The sequence below is a fragment of the Castor canadensis genome, chromosome 12, assembly GCF_047511655.1.
Source record: "Castor canadensis chromosome 12, mCasCan1.hap1v2, whole genome shotgun sequence".
In the NCBI taxonomy this organism is placed as follows: Eukaryota; Metazoa; Chordata; class Mammalia; order Rodentia; family Castoridae; genus Castor; species Castor canadensis.
The window spans coordinates 105742781-105762907 of NC_133397.1; the positions used below are offsets into that span (position 1 = coordinate 105742781).

A 20127-nucleotide genomic window follows, 5' to 3' on the forward strand; every position below is an offset into this window, starting at 1 on the left:
CTGGCTACTGCCTGGGTGGAATTGTGAATTATGGAGTTTGAGAAGTATGAATTTTTAATGGAAATTAATTTGTAAACATCTTTCTTTTTCTGCCTCTCCTGGGGGATGACCCACATACCACGAGAACTTTTGGTGTCAGATTTTGAGTTCAGAATAAACTTTCACTTTCATTAATTATCCCAAGGAGTCACAGTAGTGTTGGAGAGTGACATTTGTGGGAGTCATATCTCTTCAAGACAACCCTGGGGAGGACAATTATGCCCAGCTCTGTTGCTGGTATGGTGCTGTGTGCAGACTGTGCCTTTTCTAGGCATTAGAGCACTTGGGCCGCCCAGGCTGTCTGGGAAGAGGACTCCACAGTGCTCCTGGCCTTGCCACTGTACGCACTGGTGTCCACATCTCATGAGGTCATGGGTGCCTGCAGTACCAGTGACACTCCCCATCACCCCTCTCCTCAGACCAGGGCAGGATATCACTATTACTATGCCAGATTTGGGTTGAAATCCAGCACTCTACAGTTTTCGACAAGCCAGAAACAACTTTTATGGCCTGCAAAATACCTTTCTCTGGGGATGTTTTGTTGTGTTAGAATGCATTTTAACACAATGAGGTAACATGCAAAGACTTCTGGAGACAAGGGGCGAGGAAGCTCCTCCAGAGACATCCTATCCATCACCACGACTGAGGCCAGGCAGGCTTCTCCCAAACCTCCCCAGGCACAGGTGAATATCCTGCTTTCACAGATCATCAGGAAGAGCGACTCCACAAGCACTCTTGGTTTACCCATTTCAATGTTGGCTTCCCTCAACGCTGTCATTATCTTTGTAGTACAGGAAATGTTCTATGCTAGACTGCTCTGAGTTTTAAAAACCCAAATTTGAATAATACTTTGAACCAGATGTCACGAAACAGCCTGGTTGTCAACACAGTGTTCAACTAGTACTGAAAGTTTTCATTTCAAATCAAATATTGAGCTGGGTATAGTAGTTTACACCTATAATCCCAGCACTCAGAAAACTAAGGCAGAAGGATCTTGAGTTCAAGACCAGCCTGGGCTACATAGCACGTTTGAGGCCTGCCTGCAGCTCTGCAGCTGTCCTGCCAGTTTTCCTGCTTGCAGAATTCACAGCTTTCATGTCCCTTTCCTTAATTCCGCTCAGCAGGAACACAATCACCATGAGAAGCTGTTGGCACTGTGCTTCCTGGAGAGTGCTTGCTGAGATGCACAAAGCTTCCTGATTCTGGGTTTGTTGCCTGGATTTTTAGAAAAGGTTTTATAGGAATCCTTTTCCTGGCTTTCCCATGCTGTGATGCAGAGCAGGAAACCCCAAGGTGGTCTCTGAAAAGTCCCGTTCTCCTTTGGCACATAGTAATCCACAGTTAAAAGCGAAATACATAACTCCCTTTCTTTTTGCTGTTTCCTTGGCCAAGGAGAAAGCCAAAGAATCTGTACTGGACATGAAAACGGACCAAGGACTGGTGCAAACCTCAGACAAGACCCAGCTCCAGGGATGCAGTGCACACGGTCATTGTCTGAGACCCTGAGCCTGAAATTGACACCATATGCGCCTGAGGAGCGATTGCTGCAAGGGGGAAGAAAACCCACATGTCAGAGCACTTTAGTAACACCTAATTCATCCCGAGGTTATAAATAAATATGATGCTCCCTTGAAAACAAAAGTTGAAAAATCTTTAACCACATTACTTCTGTGACAGTCCTTCAGGCAGGGGTGGACTTTATTAGGAAGACAACACGAATAAAGAGAAACACATAACAACTTTTATGGTATATTTTACGTGATTTTATTTTTTTTGCAGTAAATAAAGTGGTTATAGGACTCCAAGGAAAAGGGCCCAGATGTTAGAGAGTTGTGTGAAATTCAGGGGAAACAAGCTGTAAAAAACACAGTCATAAAATAGGCTGTCAGTGCCACACATCTGGACAATACAGCTGTATGTTCCTAGTGGCTGTCGTCACCCAAAGAAAACTCAATAACCTTATTTCACCCCAATTAGGCCGCATACCAACAGAATCAACATTAAGTTGTGAGAGCCGAGCTGCATTCATATGGCGCCTCTGTGTCAAGCAGCTTTTATCTTTCATTTGAATTTGGTCACCAAGAACTAAAAGACTGCTAACATAGTCATTTCCACTATTATAAAACCCTCTTTAATTTATAATGTCCTCATAAGTCAAAGTTTGACAGTTTGGATTACTGGCTATCCCAAACAACAATAGACTTTCTGTAGCATGAAAGTGACCTGTCAGTCATCTGTAAATGGGAACCTGCCTGCCTCTCCTCTGCCCTTTCCTGGGACTTTGAGTCTCATGCCATTGTGGGAAGTACTCTTTGCCTTATTGGACAAACAAGCTGATATTCAGACAACCCGATCTATTTCAGGTAGAGGGTAAATGCCCCTTTCAATGGGCTCTCTCTTTCTCTTTCTCTTTCTCTCTCTCTCTCTCTCTCTCTCTCTCTCTCTCACCAGCAATGAGACGCCTTTACAGTAATACAAATATTACAAACCATAAAATACCCTTTCATCTTTTCATTATTGACAGACTATGACAATTATAAAATGTTACTTTTCCTAATCATTGTTGTGTTTCTTCATAGGTGTTAGTGGCAGCAAAAGCAATTATGGATAATGGAGAGAAATTAACCTTACCACTGATAGGGAAACTCTTGAAATTTCAACTTCTGCAAATTAAATTAAAGGACCAACAGCGACGGGAAAACGAAAAGAAGGTACCGTGTGACAGGGTAGCCTGTCTAAAGTGAGCAAGCTGTGAATGACCTGGAGTCAGACTTCTCCAGAAACTTCCTCTCCTCTTAGCCACCATTAAATGTTACCTGGCAAATTTAGATATCATCTCAACTTAGGGAAAAGGTTATCCAAAGATCTATTGGAAGAATTATGATAAATCCATTGAAAATAAGTCTCCTTACATATGCAAATGACAACATTTGGGATCTATGCTAAGATTGTTCTTTACGGTGGTGTATTTATATAATTATAGCAAGTAAGGGACCAGAGAAGAGACAGGGAACCAGGAGAAGCAATATAAAAGGGGGGGAGGAGGAACCCCTCAAGGCAGGATCTAACGACTTAAATTATTTTATGATACTCAATAGGAGCGCTTATTAAAATAGTAGGCACATCTGCACCTTCATAATAAAGCAATTTCAGCAGCGATCCATCACTCCTATTTTCATAGCATATGTCTGGTAATTTCTTCACATGTGGATATTTCATTTAATTTGGCTATGGAAATCTATCAGTGTGTTTTCAAAAATTCCCATTTGCATCTGAAAAATGTTTTAAAATACTTTTGCAAGGTGATGCCAGGTTCAGATCCATTTGCTATGATCGGTTCTCAAAATGAGAAATGCTTTTCTGATTTTCCAAATCATGGTGAAATATTTTTGTAAAGCCAAATGCTTCTGTGTATACATGTGTGATGTGTGTGTCCACATGTGTGTGAAACAGATTTGTGTGTAAGTCATTTATTTATGATCTTAAGTGAAGAAGACAAAATCAATTGAGGAAAAAGTAAAAGTGGACATACTCCAGTAATACCTTCTTCACCTCTGCACAACTCTCCAATCTAAGTTTCCTTTGTGACATTGGAATCCTGACAGGATAACTGTGGTCAAGATAATGATGACAACAACACTAATGCCACTTTGCATTTGCAGTGTAGAGCTTTACATTTTTCAGAAACACTCCCCATGAACCATCGTATTAGGACGGCACATATCGTCCCCAGGAAAATTCTATCGTCTGAACACAGTCGACAGTATAGTTCTCCATCTATTGGAGCTCTTCCCATCTTCTACAGGAGATTTGTACTGTAAGAAATACTCAGGGAAGTTAAGCCTCCGCAGAAGAAGCTTTGGAAAATTTGAAGCAGTTATCTTTACCATCTCTTCTTGCCTGTTTAAATTCCAGTGTCATATGGGAATCTAAATTATAAAATGTAGACTGAGTTTTCTGAAAATTCCTGCATCTTCTGTGTGTTTTGTATTTTACCATTGCACTTGCAAATCACAAGCTAAAGAGTGTCAATTTACTTGTCTGCCACTTAGCCTAAATCAGCAATTGTTTATTACAGAAGTAGTTTATATATTTCAGTTAACTAACTTGAAGTAAAAATAAACAGAATATCCTGGTAGCTCAGGAAATTTTTTCAAGGATGTAATGATATAAAAATATTCTTATACTATTATCTTGCTTGCCATTTCTTTGAATTGTGAACTATAGTAAGACCATTATGAAATTGTATAGATATAGAAATGATTGACTTGTTAAAATTTAAGACTCCTAAGGAATTGGAGCTTGCACTTTAGATATTGAACTAAAAAGTATTAGGCACAGTAAGAAACATTTTGAGCAAATAAGAGCCAACAATTACATAATCTAACAATGTCTTCGTTATTTGGGGGTTCCCAAAACACCAGCCCCGAAGTCGAAACCATACGAGTAGGTGCTAAATGAATCGATGAAAAATGATTGGGAAGGAATACTCTCCGGAAAGGTCTCGCCATAAAAGTGAGATGAAGAGAGCAGTTTGTGGCATGATGTAATCTACGATCACTTCAACGACACAGCCCAAGAGGTCAGGTGGAACAATTGAGGTTAATGCTTGTCAGCCAGGCGTTTGGCAGGAAGCAAAATAAATAGAAAGTGTGTAAAACAGATACCACGCTGTGCATTAGAAAATGAATAAAGAAAGGAAAGAAAAGAGAGAGAGGGAGAGGACTTTACACAACGCTTCCTCTTTGCTGAACGTAGGAGGAAATTCTGTGATTTTTGCAAGGGGGCAGGGGATGTCTGAATCTTCAGCCTTTGTACCACAACATGAAATCTACATAGATGCTCTCTTTCAAATGCTAATTATGTATATTGCTCACATCCGTACAACCCAAAGAATGCTTTGTATCTTCTGTGTTTAATTTTTGGAATTCAATTTTTAAGAATGAATGCTTTAAAATATCCAGAGCAGTAATTATAGATAATATTAGGAGAAGATGAGGGCAAAAACTGCTAATATAATTAGGTCCCTGATCTTTTCCCCCATAAAACGAATATAATGTATCATTATATATTTGATCCTATTTTAATCAAAACTTTTCTTTACAATAAATGGTAAATAATGGTTTCAATTTTTAAACAGTAAGATATTATTTCAGACTGCCCTAAATTTAATAACTTATAACACTTTACTTAACATTGCTTTTGCTTTCTGCTTTGTAAGAAAGCTTGCTGGCTAATTAATATTTTATAAGGAAAGATTTTTTAAGAACAGTTTTAAAACCTAGATCATGTGAATTTCTGGGACACAAATAAATTGAATCTATTTGAAGATATTTATGTACTTGGAAATACTTTATTAATTACTTCCAAATACACATACCATAAAGAAATACACTCTACTTATATAAATATATTTTAGTATTACAGAACTTCAGAATATGACGATTTCTCATACATTAATCCCAGATAAGAGCTATACCGTGTCATAAAACTTCAGTGTGAGAGAGTTTGTTTAGAAATGAATTTTCCTTACATCATTATCTCAACATTCATTTTGCATTTTGAGTTTCATTGTTTTCAACTGATCATAGTTCATGAATTCAAAGCACATTTACCGAAACAATCATTTATAGGAATAAACTAGGCTCATGTATTCTCATAATGGTTCTTGTGATTTTAAAAGAAATTCCTTGGTTACTATTTTGAGCTGTGTTTTAATTGAGCTGTTATCTGAATTTTTATTTTCACTCACATTTTTGCTTCCTTTTAACTCCAACTTTTATGTTTTAAAGTAATTATGAACATTTACTTTAAAACAAAACACTTAATTGTAAATGAAAATATTTCAGTTATATTGAGACTTCATCTAAAAGAAGACATTTAAATCATAAAACAGATGAAAAATGGCTATAATACAAAAGTCATTAAACATTTAAGTAATTGGCCAAACTAAATCTAGTCTTCTGTACCTCCGAGCTGAATTCAGAATGTTTGCATAGGTGTCATGACAAGATCCTAATATATTGCAACTTTGCTTTGAATTTATGACTTCAAATAACTTGTCCACAATTCTTGAATTTTACATAGCATATCTTTTATATAAAAAAAGAACAGCTCTTTCACTTTTTAGCTCATATGTTACTGTAAATTGCCTCATTTTTTTGTGTACTAGAATCAAAAAGAAGGCAGATATAATGAACTATGGACAGATAGTACTTAGTAAACTTTTCTTAAAACAATTCCAAATTAAAATTTTTTCAATTTGATAATACAGCATAATGAAGCCACAAACAACCTAGAGCCATCCTCCAAAAGAGAAAAGAAGAGAAATTAGAGTAACTTTCAGAGACATTTTCCAGCTTACTCCAGTCAAAACCCCAAAACACTGGAAATCAGCCAATGCAATGCCATTTTTGTATGTGTTTTGTTTTAAAAGAAAGGCCATAGGGACATACCAGGAAATTACAGGCTGGTTAGTTTTGATTCAGTTGTGGTTAAAATCTTCAGAAACTATTTTAAGAAATCAAACAGAGGAAGAGCAGGGACTCAGTTCAGAGGGGGCTGTGTGGTTTCAAGAAAGAAATAACTTGCCTTACTAACTGGATGGAATTCTTTGAGGGTGGATTATCGAAATGAGGACACTACCAACATGAATGTTGGATCTAAGGAGCTTCAAACCCAGCAATTATGGAGAAATCAATGACTCCCTGGCTGGTTTATCTGGATTATCAGAATAATGCTTTCCTAATTGGTTTGATTTTCATTAATAAAAACTTTTTATGGACTTCTACAAAAATTTAAAGAAACATAGATATCTAAACTAGAGTAATATTTTAAGTAGTTAAGGTTACAACTGAGAATAACAAATAGCTATTTGGCACTGGATTAACCCTTGGCACATGTTCTATCATTTAATCTTTAAAATGGTTTTACGGGATACAAAGAATTATTCCCAATTTGCAGATGCTGGAACTGAGGGTGTAAAAAATTAAGTAATTTCCCAAGGCCAAACAATTATGCTCAACAATGGAGCTGGGATTCAAATCCCAAATTATCCAACTCCAAAGGCCGGATTCCAAGAATGTCTCAATAATCTTGAAATGGCCTTCTGGGCTCACAAGCAGAGGATGCTGCTCAGAAATGTCTCCTCACAGAACTGATGGCTACAACATCCAGAGAGTAAATGTGGGAACCATGATCAAGCAAGGAATAAAGCCTACCTAAGATGAAGGTCACCTACCTAACCACTAATTCTCAATGCAATTCTCACTTAATTTCTAATCCTGTCTTCCCTGCTGACACATGACCCAATCTCTGCAGGAATCTCTTTGAATGAAACCTTCTGAGATTATCCAAACCCTTATGCCTTCTCCCTGTCTCTTGATAAGAAGGTAGAACAGCATTGGCTTACATGATGCTGAAGTTGCTCAGAGCCACCCAGGATCTTACAGGAGACAGACATTAGATGGACATAAGACTCAGTCCTCTTATCACCACACAGACATGGTCACATTTTGATTCTTTGGATGAGAAAACTGTACCCTGAAGATGTGATCCAGCACTGAAGATATTATTTGGGGTTCTAAAGATCGCATTATTTGAACAAATGAAATCAACACATTCCTAAGCATAAATTTTTCTACACCATCACTGGAGAAGCAAGCTCTGAATTCAACTTCATGCATTTATATTTTCTATTCAGTGGAGTTATGGGAGAGGGAATGAGGGAGGTGAGAGCATGGGGTAGGGTACAAGGGAATAAACAGAAAATATAAAAAAGAAAAAACACAACATTTGCAATGCCATAACCTTATTACAATTGAAGTTAACCATTTAGTATGTTTCTTTTTGTAGATTTGTTTCTTTAGAGAGTTGTAATCATTGTAAAAGCATTTTTGATACAGCTTTTTTCAGTTAAAATATATAATAATTTTTACTCATTATCACATGTATCCACCCCTGTCATTATTATCGTGATAATAATAATGTGATATTTACCAAAATTTTTTAATCATTCTATTATTGAATATTAAACTTATTTCCATATTTTGTGGAATAAACAATGCACTGTGTAATACGGAATTCTCTATATTTTGAATACTTTTCTTTAGCATAGATTTATAGAACTAGATTGATTAAACTCAAAAATGTTCCCATAACCTTCTGCTCCCAGAGTGGGTTCTATGACCATTTAGACCTTGTTCTCCATTTTGAAAAATGGCCCCCTAATCAAATGAACTTGGAAATCACTGTGTATTATCTATAATCTAAGAGACTTAACAGCACAGTAGCTGATGAAAGAGAAGAATTTTGTGAAAATAAATCTGTTGAATATTGTTTAACACTTGTCTTTCAAGTCTATTAAACTCCATATATTTTCTCTCAGCTCAGCTCTTGAGTTCCCACCATCTGGGATCAGTAAAATAAATTGTTTATTAGGAAAAGTTATATCTTGAAAGAGAACTAAAGTAGGGCTCCGAAAAGACCCAGTTTCTCATAAACCACATAATAATGAAGTAAGTTAGTTGCAACCTCCACAAACATGTTTTCTATCACTGTCTTTAATAACATCATTGTGAGACTCTTGTGACAATGATATATAAAACACAAAGTTATATGTATTTTATGTGGATTTGTAATCAGCTATAAGAATATGATGAAGTATAGCTATTTACCATCATTTTCACTCACTTTTACCACTTACCCCCAATTCATAGCAAAGAGTAAAGAAATGGGTAAATCAAGATCATTTTGACATCAAGAAGTCTTTCAAAAATAAAATATGATCTAAAATATTTTGAAGTACCAAATAACTAGATTGCCTTGTTACAGAGCATGATGTTTTTTTATTTCTCACTTTAAAAGCATAATAACTTGGGATTAAAGATTTGAGTAGATGTCACTTGAAATTCAATTGAGTATGTGAAATGCTAACACTATTTTTTAGTTGTTGCTAAGATAAGACTTCCACATCTGCTAAGTAGATTAACTGGGTAAGAAATCCCTGTGCCTATCCAAGGCCCTCTCACAGTGGGAGGCATCCAGATGCTCTCTGTACATACTGCACTTTAAAGAAAATGTATTCTGAAATGAACTTGACCATCCCTTCATATGCTAGAGAACATGTGTTCCCCAAACATGGTGGAGAGAAAGATGTTTGGGATATTCCCCTCCTACATTTTTGCCTTGAATTAGCCAGAGTTTCTTTGGAGATTTTTTAAGTTGTGAGCAGATGACCATAGGATGGGAATATGCTTGCTATGTTATCCAGAAACAAGACCAGACAGAGAAAGAGTTTACATGAACAAAGCTTAGTTTATGATTTAGAGTTGAGTTTTGCTGAATGCCTATCTAATCTAGTTGATTCCCTCCCTACCCCAAATCCACAGTTGGGAGGGGCTTACTCAGAATGAGAGAAAAGTGGAAGAAAGATAAAAGTTGATTTTCCTATAACTAGGCCTTTCACCTTTGGACAAAAGTGGAATTTCAGGGCTCAAGCAGTCAATCATTGACAAGAACCAAAGAGGCAAATAGACTGCCCCTGACTCAGCTCAAGGGTGGCAGGTGGGAAGAGTGAGGAACAGTCCAGACACAGGAGACCGCCAATGAAGTCAGGCATGTGAGGGCACTGCACATTAGCGTACATGTGATGACCTATGACTGACGAGGCGCTGCATGAGTCCCGCCAGTGTCTGCAGGCTAATCAGACTCAGGAACATTGGTCTGTGCTTCATGGACCCATTACAAATGACAGGGACAATGCCACAGTGGGACTTACACTTTGCCACTTATGGGCTTTGAGATTAAACTGTTCCTTGCACTGAGTAAGCCTCCTTTCCCTCTTCTGTAAACTGGGCCTAGTGCTCCACTGGAGTTGTAGTGAAGACTTAACAAGATGCCATGTCTCTTACACAGGAAGGACTCAACAAACAGAAACATAATGATAGTGATGATAATGATGACAAGGACAGCTGGGATTAGAGCAGCCATTTGCCAATTTGCTGCTGTAAATATTACTGTTAGTTTTATAGGACAGACTCATCAGCCTGAATGGAAAGTTTTCTCCATTGCAGTCAAACTGCAAAAAGTTATGTAGAGAACCTCAAGTCAAAACCAGAAGAGTTAGTGTAATGGTTTACAGCCCTGATACCCTGATGCAGACACCTGGCCACAGGGTACCTTCTGTTTCCCAGATCCTCCTATCAGTCTACCAGGACATCCTCTGCCCTGGACATTTTGGGATGACACTGCCATTCTCTACCTCTTTGGATCTTCCCTTTCAATTTTTCTTTAAATTGTTACAAATGTTCTTTTTATTGGCCTCTCAGTTCTCTAATGGTCATCTTGAAAAACCAGTCTTGAAAACACCCATTCTTATAACTTCCTTTCCTTTCTTCTTGCTTACAACCTAAAGCCCCCCTGCCTCCTCATACACAAAAATTTCTTCAAACCACATCATAATTTCCAAAGTCTGGATCCCACCAGAATCTATCCATTGTTGGTTGGTCTTGGACTCCATGGTCCAAATCATTATCATCATTCCTTTACTGGTTCTCAATTCCCTTGCTCTCCTCTCCTTCCATCACAAGCATTTTGCAAACTTTCTAGGATGAAGTCAGTTTCATAAATAAAACTAGAGGCATTCGCACAACTCAACATATAGATTTCATTTTAAATCAATAATCTCAAAATTTCCAACAATGCTTCAAAACCGGCAGAGTAATGCTACATTTCTATAGTGTTTACGCGTCCACTCTCTGAGCTGACTCTTACATTCTTTCCTATTCAAACCTCCTGCCTTTTACCTATCTAATCCCAGCTACTAAACTTGGCCCCATGCTACACTTGAAAAATGGAACATTCTTTCAACACCCTCAAGACCTGCCTTTTCTCACATCCATACCCAATCTTGCTGCTCTTTTAAACTAGAAAGGTCTCTTCTATCAAAGTCCAGTCACTGACACATTCCCTTGATCTCATCCCACCTTGCTTCCCCAAGAATTCTGGTTCCTCTATGTCTTCAGTATCTCTCTACTAGACCATTTTACCAGCCTGTGAACACAACAGCTTCTGACTTTGCGCAGGTATCTTGACCTCCCACCCACTCATCTACGGAAGGACTCGGAGCTCTGGTTCCCTTTCACAACCAAACGTCTCAAAACAGTTGTCCATACAAACAACTGTTATTTGCCTATTGTTACTACCTCTCTGTTTTCTACCTCCACATTCCACCATAACTGCTCTTGTTTGTGTTACCCACAACTGCCAACATTTATTTTTTCCCTTTTTGGACCCTCCATTTTCTATCTTCACTCTCTCTATCTTTTGACCACTTCTCTCTCTTTCTCTTCTCCTGGCTTCTCCTCCTTTACCAAATGCATAAGTGTTGGGGTTTGTGGCACAATCCCCAGTTCAGTTCTCACATTTCTCAAGAACTCTCACCCAAGGTGATTCATCTTTTCCCATGTAATTAATTACTACCAACATGCTTGTAACTCCAGCCTCATATTTCTTCTAAGAAGAAAATAAATGCAGGCATCCACTACCTCCTTGAAATCAGAGAGACATCTCAAGAGTAACATGATCACTTATAACAGTCTGCCCACCCTAAGCCAAAACCAGTTCTTACCCAATCATCTCTCCCTCTGTGCATGCCATCAACTACCTAGGTGCTAAACTAAACTCCGCCTACTTTTCTCCACTCTGCCAATACCTTAATGTAAGTCACTATTAGTTCTTACCTGGACTATTGCTATGGTTTCCTTTTGGTTTTCCAGTTTCTAATCTTTCAAATCTATAGTATTCTTCCACCTGACAGCCTTTGTCTTCTCATTGAATTTCTAATAAAAATACAACGTGGTTATCACCACCTCCAAAGCCTTTGTAGACTTGACCATACCCTGCCTCCTACACCCCACTTTGAGCGGCTCCCCCCCTTGCCCACTCCCCTGCTATACTCATCTCCTCTCAGTTCCCTGACACACACAGTTCCTTAGTGACTGGGTGCCCGAGGGTCTGCATACACACGCATGTGTGTACACGCATGTGTGTGCACGCACACGTATTTTTCAAAAATGTTTATTCCTCAGAGAAGGCTTTTCATCACCAACTTACAAGAGAGGTCTCCTCACCTGCGTTTCTATTACTATGTTAAGTTTTATCCTGCATGACATTTATTAAAATTTGCAGTTATGTTTTTTATCTATTGATTTGTAAGTCTTCTTAGCTTCCTTCCTCCATAGTCTGTGAACTCAAGAGGGAGAGCCGGGCGTGGTAACCACTCTGGGCAAATAGCTCATGAGACCCTATCTCGAAAAACCCTTCACAAAAATAGGGCTGGTGCAGTGGCTCAAGGTGAAGGCCCTGAGTTCAAGCCCCAGTACTGCAAAAAAAAAAAAAAAGAAAAAAAAGAGGGCAGAGCCCAGCCCTATCATTTACATCTGGTGCAACAAGAAATGCCAGGGTTTTGCCATCTTTTACCTTACTGTGGTCTCCTCTGCCCATGGCTTTGAATGACACCCACAGCCTCTGCTGATGTTTCCTCTGCTCCTAACAATATTCATTGAATGAGTGAACGAGGAAATGAATACTGGTATCCCACACAATTTCAAAACTTCTATTCCGGTATTTTCTTTAAAGTTTACTTCATTTGTGTCCTTGGGGGTAGACTAAAAGAGATGTGTGAATTCTAGCAAGCTTGACTTTACCAAGCACTCCTTCCCTTTTAACTGCCATGTTCCTGTCTGGCAGGGAGTTGGTTTCCTAAACTTTCACTTCCACCCCAAGACGAATTTGTTTTGTCTTTACCTCCAGTTCTTCCATGTTGTTTTACCATTCACCTATGCTCTATCCACATTGTACTTCTCTTCATTTTCCAGAAACCAGGGGGCCCTTTCCTAGCCTGTACCTGCCTCTATCCAAAGCTGTGACACCCACAGCCCCTGCAGAGGCTTCTCTGCTTCTGAGGAGGTGCTGGGAGCAGTAGCATTTTGTCACTGGAGACACAAGTGCTAGGTACATTTGGAGGATCCATGGGCACAACTGATATCACCCATGGGGGACAAGGCTCAACTGGCTCTTCTGAATTCCTCAGCAGCCACATGGAGTGGGGAAAATATTCCTCTCTCCCCTGTGTTACCTGCTGTCAGCTAGGTGTCAAAGCACCATGTCTTCCTCTCTCCCCACCTCGAATGCCTTAGAAGTTTTCAAATTTAGTCACGGCTTAGGGAAATGGATAGCAGAGTCCAAGATAGTCACACAATAATTTCATTGATTTTTGTTTTCAGTTTTGTTGAGGATGAAAAAAATGACAACGTAAGCATAATCTGTGTCTTCTGTACAGGTGTCTCGTGATCCAGTACTGTTGTATTATTTACATGAATTAAAAGAATAATTGCATTATGAAGTACTGCTCCAGGTTTTCAGAAATTGTTAGGAAAGAAAAAAAATGAAAATATTAGGTCTTTGTGTGTGATCAACTGATGCTTTGGGCTGATCCCATCTTTGAATATATCAAACAACAACCACTGGCTCAGTCTGTACATTTTTAACTAGAATTGCAATAAAAATAATTTGTTAGTACTAGGTTTGCAAAAGAGTCTTTTAACCTTTAAAAATAGTCAAAAAATTCCTTACACTAAGGAAAACATTATCCAGAAAACTCTCTGTTTGCATGTTTTATTTTATCTTTTGTTTTATTTTTTAATGATCCACCCCAATATAAGGGTCAGATAGGTGCTCAAAGATCAGCCCAAATTCCTGATACCATCATCCTTGTGTTCAGAGTCATCATCCTGCCCTACCTCAAAACACTGGAAGTGGTTTATCAAGCCACACTTGACCCTCCTTCGGGATGAATTCTCTCCCAGAAGGCTCTTCTATAAACAACTTCCTTGGTAGTCACTGCTCCACTCTTCATGCACAGATGTGCCTTACCACAGGCTTAGATTCAAACTGGAACCTCCACTATCCTGTCTTGAAGAATGAGTAAGTGAAAAAATAAAGATGAGTAAAAAAAGCAATGAATGAAGTAAAGATAATTCTTTACTTCACCTGGCATGACAAAAGCCATTGCTTGTTCACTACATGATTTGGAGGGGAAAATAAAAGTATTCTCTCTTTCCAGGTGGTAGATGACAAGTTGAAGGTAGAAAAGGAAAAAGGCAAAGCAAAGTCTCCAAAGGAGAAGAAGGCCCCAAATGCTAAAACTGGTAAAGGAAAGGGAAAAGATCAGCCTGAGCCTAACCCAACAGTGAAAAAGGCCACTCAATTGAAACGGAGGGGAGAAGAAGACGAAACCAGAAGTTACATTGGTCAGTAGGATGCCGCTTCTGCTGGGGTGCCTTTCTTACTTTACAACCTGTCACAGGGTTTGAGAAGGCATTCTAATAACTGTGCTTAATCTCCCCCAGTCTTTTCATTCTTCATAAAACCACAAGTCACTCACTCTCCATGACACTCTAATAGACAAATATTTCTATTTGCAGCTCATTGCTGTTTTTGGAAAATGTTTAGCTATTTAGTAATTCATTACTGCCTTCCCTTGAACCTACTAGGGGCTGCCTATTATTATCTGCATTAGATTTATTTATTTATTCTTTTTAATTAATAGATTTCCGTTTTTAGGTCTGCATTGTGCTTAAATGAGATAGTGGTAGTCCTTCACATCCTTTATCATTTGATAAAGCTTTGCTCTAAGTACACTAGACTTGGAAACAATGATATTATGGATTCCGTGGACAATATCAACACTGATATTTTCAGTAATAGAAGAAAAATCATTACTTAAAAATTAAAAAGCTGAGCATCTGTTGTACTATTGGTAAATTGACCCTAATGGCTATTGTAAAATGTAACATTTTCAGGTTCCACATAGTAGCAATACTAAAGTGTAACAATGATTCCTATCCCCCAGAACACTACATTCTAAAATAATCTCATGTCTTAATGTTAGTAAAAATAGTTCAACCAGGATAAAATCAAGGAGAGAAATTTTAGGAAAATGCACAATATGTACTTCAAATTTTTAATGTGATGAACACATAATGACTACATAAGCGATGCCCTGGGCTCATGCTCACTGACTTAAGTACACTCAGCACTTTAGTAGAGAGCTTGTCCATATTCAATATTTCCCTCTCCTGTAAACACCTCTACTTATAAAATACCACAAAGCTGCAGCTACTTGTAATTCAGGAGTAAAGCCAGATGTTGCTCAAAAGAGATTAGAACACACAAAAAAGTTATAGGCTAAATTCTAACAAAAAGCCAAGCACGCATTTTCCATGACCACACACCCCATGTATGCTTGTCCTCTTATTACGCCTATGTCTCATTTGCAAAAGTGATTTAATATTTTGTAAAATGGCCGCAACCTTCTTACTGGAAGAGCAATAATGAAAAACAGTCAACAGGACTGCATTCCAGCCAACTGGACCATTTTCTGCAAGCCAGAGGGATTATAAATGCATGAATGATGTATATAGCCATTGAACTGGCTGAGCACAACCTGTGCTAGTTTCCACTGACGGCTGCTCTTCTTTATGGTGTTTTGAACAGACGATGAACCAGATGACGGTGCCCAATATTACATTATTGTCGTGGGCTTCAACAATCCTCAGCTCTTAGCCATTGTCACTGAGCTTGGCATTCCCATAACCAGCGTGATTAAAATATCTTCAGAGAACTATGACCCTCTGAAGACACACCTGGCAGCAGTGAGCCAGCAGCAGGAAGCTTTTCTTCAGCCAGAAGGTATGCAGTCTGCTATACAACTTATTGAGTCTGTCAAAATTACCTGCTGTCCTTAAAGCACAAATAAGATTTGCTATTCAAAACATAATTATATAATACGTACATTATTGAATTCTTTCAAGACTTTGATTTGCTATTTATTCTACTTGTATCAGCCAGCAGTCATAAATTTTACAAATTAAAATCATACCGTGTTTATATCCCTGTGTCACCACAGAAAACAGACTGAAGGTCAGAAGAAATGGTTATCCAACTACATTTCTCAGGAACTTTTGATCTGTAACTCTTACCCAAACCACAGTCACCACACAGCCCAAGCAAGATCACAACCTTGTATTCTTGCCCCCCTGTGCTGCTGTTTTTGTGAAAAGTGGCAGGGTGGGGTGGTAGCATTCTGTCTGAGATGAAGCCCCCACTACACTACTGTTCAATCATTTTGACCCTTGCAGTCTTCATGTCAGGGAATTATGCTAGAGTACTGCTGGAGGAAAGAACAAAAAGCTACTGTGCACTCTAGATTAAACAGCCCTGGGATTCAGCATAAGACTGTGCTTCCAGAAGCCCTCATCCTTTCTGCCATAGTGCTGCTTTTATTGTTATTTATTAATAATATTTACACAGCACTCTGTAACTTACACAGCCACATCCAAATTCCTGTAATGCTGCATTTTTTCATTTACTTTTGTAAGTTAGAGAGCACTACCCCAATAATAGCTATAGCTACCATTTATCAGACATTTAACCTTAGACTAGGCCCAATGCTAAGGGTTCCAAGTGTGTTGATTCATTTAGCTTCACACAATCGTAGGAAGTATGCTTTATTTTTTTTACACTTCACCAAAAAGGACTCTTGGACTATAAGCAGCTATTAAGTAAAAGAGTTTAGAGTCAAATTCAGGTACTTCCGACTGCCTCAAAGGACAGTTAAATGTCCTTTGAGAAAATGCTGCATACATACCAAACCTATAATCTCTTCATGTAAATATCCAATGTGCAGAATAAATGAACATAAAATAGTCTTTAAAATAGACTAATGATATCTTAGTAGCACAACCTTCAATTTTGTTATAGATGTAATAAACATATTTCAAGCAAATTTTCGAGTATAACTTTATAGAAATCTGTCACTATTTTATAGTAAGAGCACAAATTTCCAGGGAAGACTGTTGCTATTTTAATTTGACCAAAAGATAACAGAAGCATAAATCACTGATCCAGTCTGGTTTTAGCCATGTGAGAAGAAACAAATCAACTGCATTTTAGCTAGTTATGCAGCTGACACAAATATGGTCAAAAAGTCATTTGGCAGAGAAATTGGTCCTATACAGAAGGAATCTAAGAGTGATGGAAATCCTGAGCACCTTTAGCCTTCAAATCTGTGAGCTTATCATAATATTTCTGAGCCTCAACTATGAAGTGAAGAGGTGAGATAAGATCATATTTAATATAGGTCTCTTACGATTTTGTAATTGTGTTGTCCAGTTTCAAAAGGTTCTCAAAGTTACATTTCTTTACTTGCATCTTTCTGATACTCACCAGACATCTTGCAATGACTATAACCCACTACATCTAGATAAAGTGGGAAGAAATTCAGTATTCTCATCTTATGATAAAACATGTTTCTATTATTAGATATAGAAGCTGAAAACTTGAAAAGAGAGGATGCCATAAAAGAACTTGAAATTTTCTGGAAGTACTTGGAGCCAATCCTGAATAATGAGAAACCTGAAACCAATCTCTTTGATGTGGCTCGACTTGAACACATGGTCAAAGAAGCAGATTTTCCTTCTGACTGGTCAGACAGTGAGATGATGGTTAGTGCACACATCAGTGAGAGTGTGTAGATTTAATGGGGCTGGTGGTCCATTTGCTATAGTCATTCATTCCACATATATTTATTAACTCCTAGGTTTTGTGCTGGGCTGTTTGGTCTTCTAGTAAATGAGTACATTGGATGGCCAGGATGATCTAACATGATTCTGTAGCTTTTAGTATATAAATTGATGATAAAGAATAAGATGGAGTGGATGTAATGGTGATTATTTCTATTTCTATTAGTGACACTATGTTCCAGACATTAATTAGAATCTTTATATATACTAACTGTGAAAATAGTAAATTTTATAGCTTATTGCATTGTGTGTCTCTCTTTTTTGTCAATTCAAACATTGTTTTATTTAGCCCTAGCTTTTATTGCCAAAATTTTATTTTTAATATATTTGGCCCATAAGCTCTGTCCCAATGGAATGAGTTGACCCCAGCCTAACCCAAGCAGGCATTCCCTGAGAGCTGTCACTGCCCCCCTACTGTTGAGGAGCTTGCAGAGAGGCAAGACCAAAACCATGGAACAGAGAAGCCCTGATCAAGCGTCATCTGTCCAGATTCTAAATTACGTGAAACACACTCTGAGTTTCCTATTAACTCAGAAAAGGGAAAAATGAGTTCTTGAAAATCTAATGAATGCCAGACACATAAGAGGTTTCATTTGGTTGGCTGGTTGGTTGGTTGGTTGTTCTTCTCCCCATCAACTTAAAAAGAAGGTCAAGTGGCTACTTACCAGGGATATTATGGAAGGTATTTAGACTCACTCTGTTATAGAAAACCTCAGGTCTCTTTCTGGTTGACCCTCCTGAGCCCCCAGAATAGGGGTTTGGAAGTGTTCAATGCACTGCAAGCTTTATATTTCAGCATCAACGGAGACAAACTGAAAGCAGGGCCCTAGGGAAGGACCATATGACATGAGTACTCTGAAAGGAACCCAGAAAAGCAGGGTAGGGAGGACAGAGAGTTATCTATATTTACGGACTATAGATGACTGACAAAGAAAAAAAGAAAAAACACAGACTAACTGAAGAGTGAGATCAAATAAGCCAGCCACAGTCATGGGCTATGAACACTTCTGACGCTGAGTCCCTAACCCTATTACTTTGAGATGGATGAGCACTTAGTGAAAACACTGTGAAACAGTTTAAGTAAAAACACTGATAAAAGAGACCAGAGTTGAATCCTGAAGGACAGATAGGGCTTGAATAAGTTCTATTGCAAAGACTCAATATAAGGCATGATGCAACTATATAGAAACAGAACACTTGAGTCACTTGCCAGTAACAAGAGTAAATGTTAGTCTTGTGCTGTACTTGGAATTGAAGCTGGACGCAGAAAAGCTGTAACCAGGCACAGCGGGTTCAGCAAACATGGTTACTGCAAACTTTGCCTTTGTCTTTGCCTCTTTGATCCCTTCATCTAGATATGGTTGGCCGTGCTACAGTGCCTTTCACTGTCCTGCTTCCTAAACCTGAGTTCAGAAAAGGACTTGCCGTCATCAGCCCGTTACTGCTTTATGAAAATCCCCTATCCCAGTGATGTAGTAGAATGAATATTCCATCCTATTTTGCTAGAACTCTAGATTACATCCAACAAATGTGAGGCAGAATTTGGGGAAGGGGTTTTTTCCCCTGGTATCCTGAAATCCCACCTCAAACCCAACTTTCTACCCTTCCTCATACATATACTAGGTATGGCTAATAAAACCCATATCCACAAATTTACAACTTAGAGACCCATGCCTCCTCCTGGCAGCACCATGGCTACAATCACAACTTCAGAAGATCTAGCGCCATTCCTAGCATCCTACTTCCTTCCCATGATTTTCTGCTTATCAGAAGCTACTGATCATTCCATCTTCAAGAAAGTGATAGTGGCTTTATTTTACATTTTACAAAATACAAAGTAGAAGAGTTTAGGCGGCAATTAAAGTTCAGAGAAACTATTTTATGTTAAAAGACATTATCAGCTTAGCTGAAATATTAGTTATGGTAGAACATTCCTGACTTTAGAACTAGAAGATTAATGTTAGTGTGTCTAGTTGGACCTGAAAACACTCAGCTCTCCAGAGAGTCAGTTAGGACTGTGCTGCACCCCCAGCGCCACTGATCTCCTGTCAGCAAATCTGCAGTAAGTATTGACCGTCCTCTTCATGCCAGGGCTTTGGTCTGGGTCCAGCTTCTGTATGCCACAGAGGCAAGTCTCTGCAAGTTATGTTCTGCAAGGTGTGTTCATTGAAGGTGTTGGAGCCTAGAAAATGACTCAGTGATAAAGTTGAATTCCGGAAGAAATATCGAAGACGGAAGTTCCTTTTAAACCTAGGATCACTTAATAAGCATAAAGGTGATGAATCTACTTCTAGTAGAAGCAGAGTAGATACACGCTGTTACTCTCTCAATTATTACCTGAGAGTCGATGAGGAATGGCCTCCTATCCAACCTAGGAGCCAGCCACGGCTCCTTCTTCCTCCCTAGATGGAAGAAAGCATTTGCAACCTTTGAAGCAAGCTGT

The 20127-nt window shown here is 38.5% G+C and overlaps 1 protein-coding gene and 1 long non-coding RNA gene across 7 annotated transcripts in view; one reads left to right on the plus strand and one right to left on the minus strand.

Annotated features, from left to right (window-relative positions):
* Window positions 1-20127, minus strand: part of LOC141414911 (uncharacterized) — a 101934-nt gene that overhangs the window by 66264 nt on the left and 15543 nt on the right. For 3 of the 6 annotated variants that reach the window (XR_012439888.1, XR_012439885.1, XR_012439884.1), the window contains one exon: window positions 17595-20086. The exons of the other annotated variants lie outside the window; for them this stretch is intronic. This is a non-coding gene — a long non-coding RNA (uncharacterized lncRNA). Of the gene's footprint in view, window positions 1-17594; window positions 20087-20127 lie in introns of those variants that run through there. 6 annotated transcript variants of the gene reach the window in all.
* Window positions 1-20127, plus strand: part of Spag17 (sperm associated antigen 17) — a 206691-nt gene that overhangs the window by 62384 nt on the left and 124180 nt on the right. The window contains exons 4-7 of the mRNA XM_074050665.1: window positions 2619-2750; window positions 14165-14351; window positions 15598-15792; window positions 17425-17606. Of these exons, the coding sequence (XP_073906766.1) occupies window positions 2619-2750; window positions 14165-14351; window positions 15598-15792; window positions 17425-17606 (696 nt within the window). The remainder of the gene's footprint in view (window positions 1-2618; window positions 2751-14164; window positions 14352-15597; window positions 15793-17424; window positions 17607-20127) is intronic.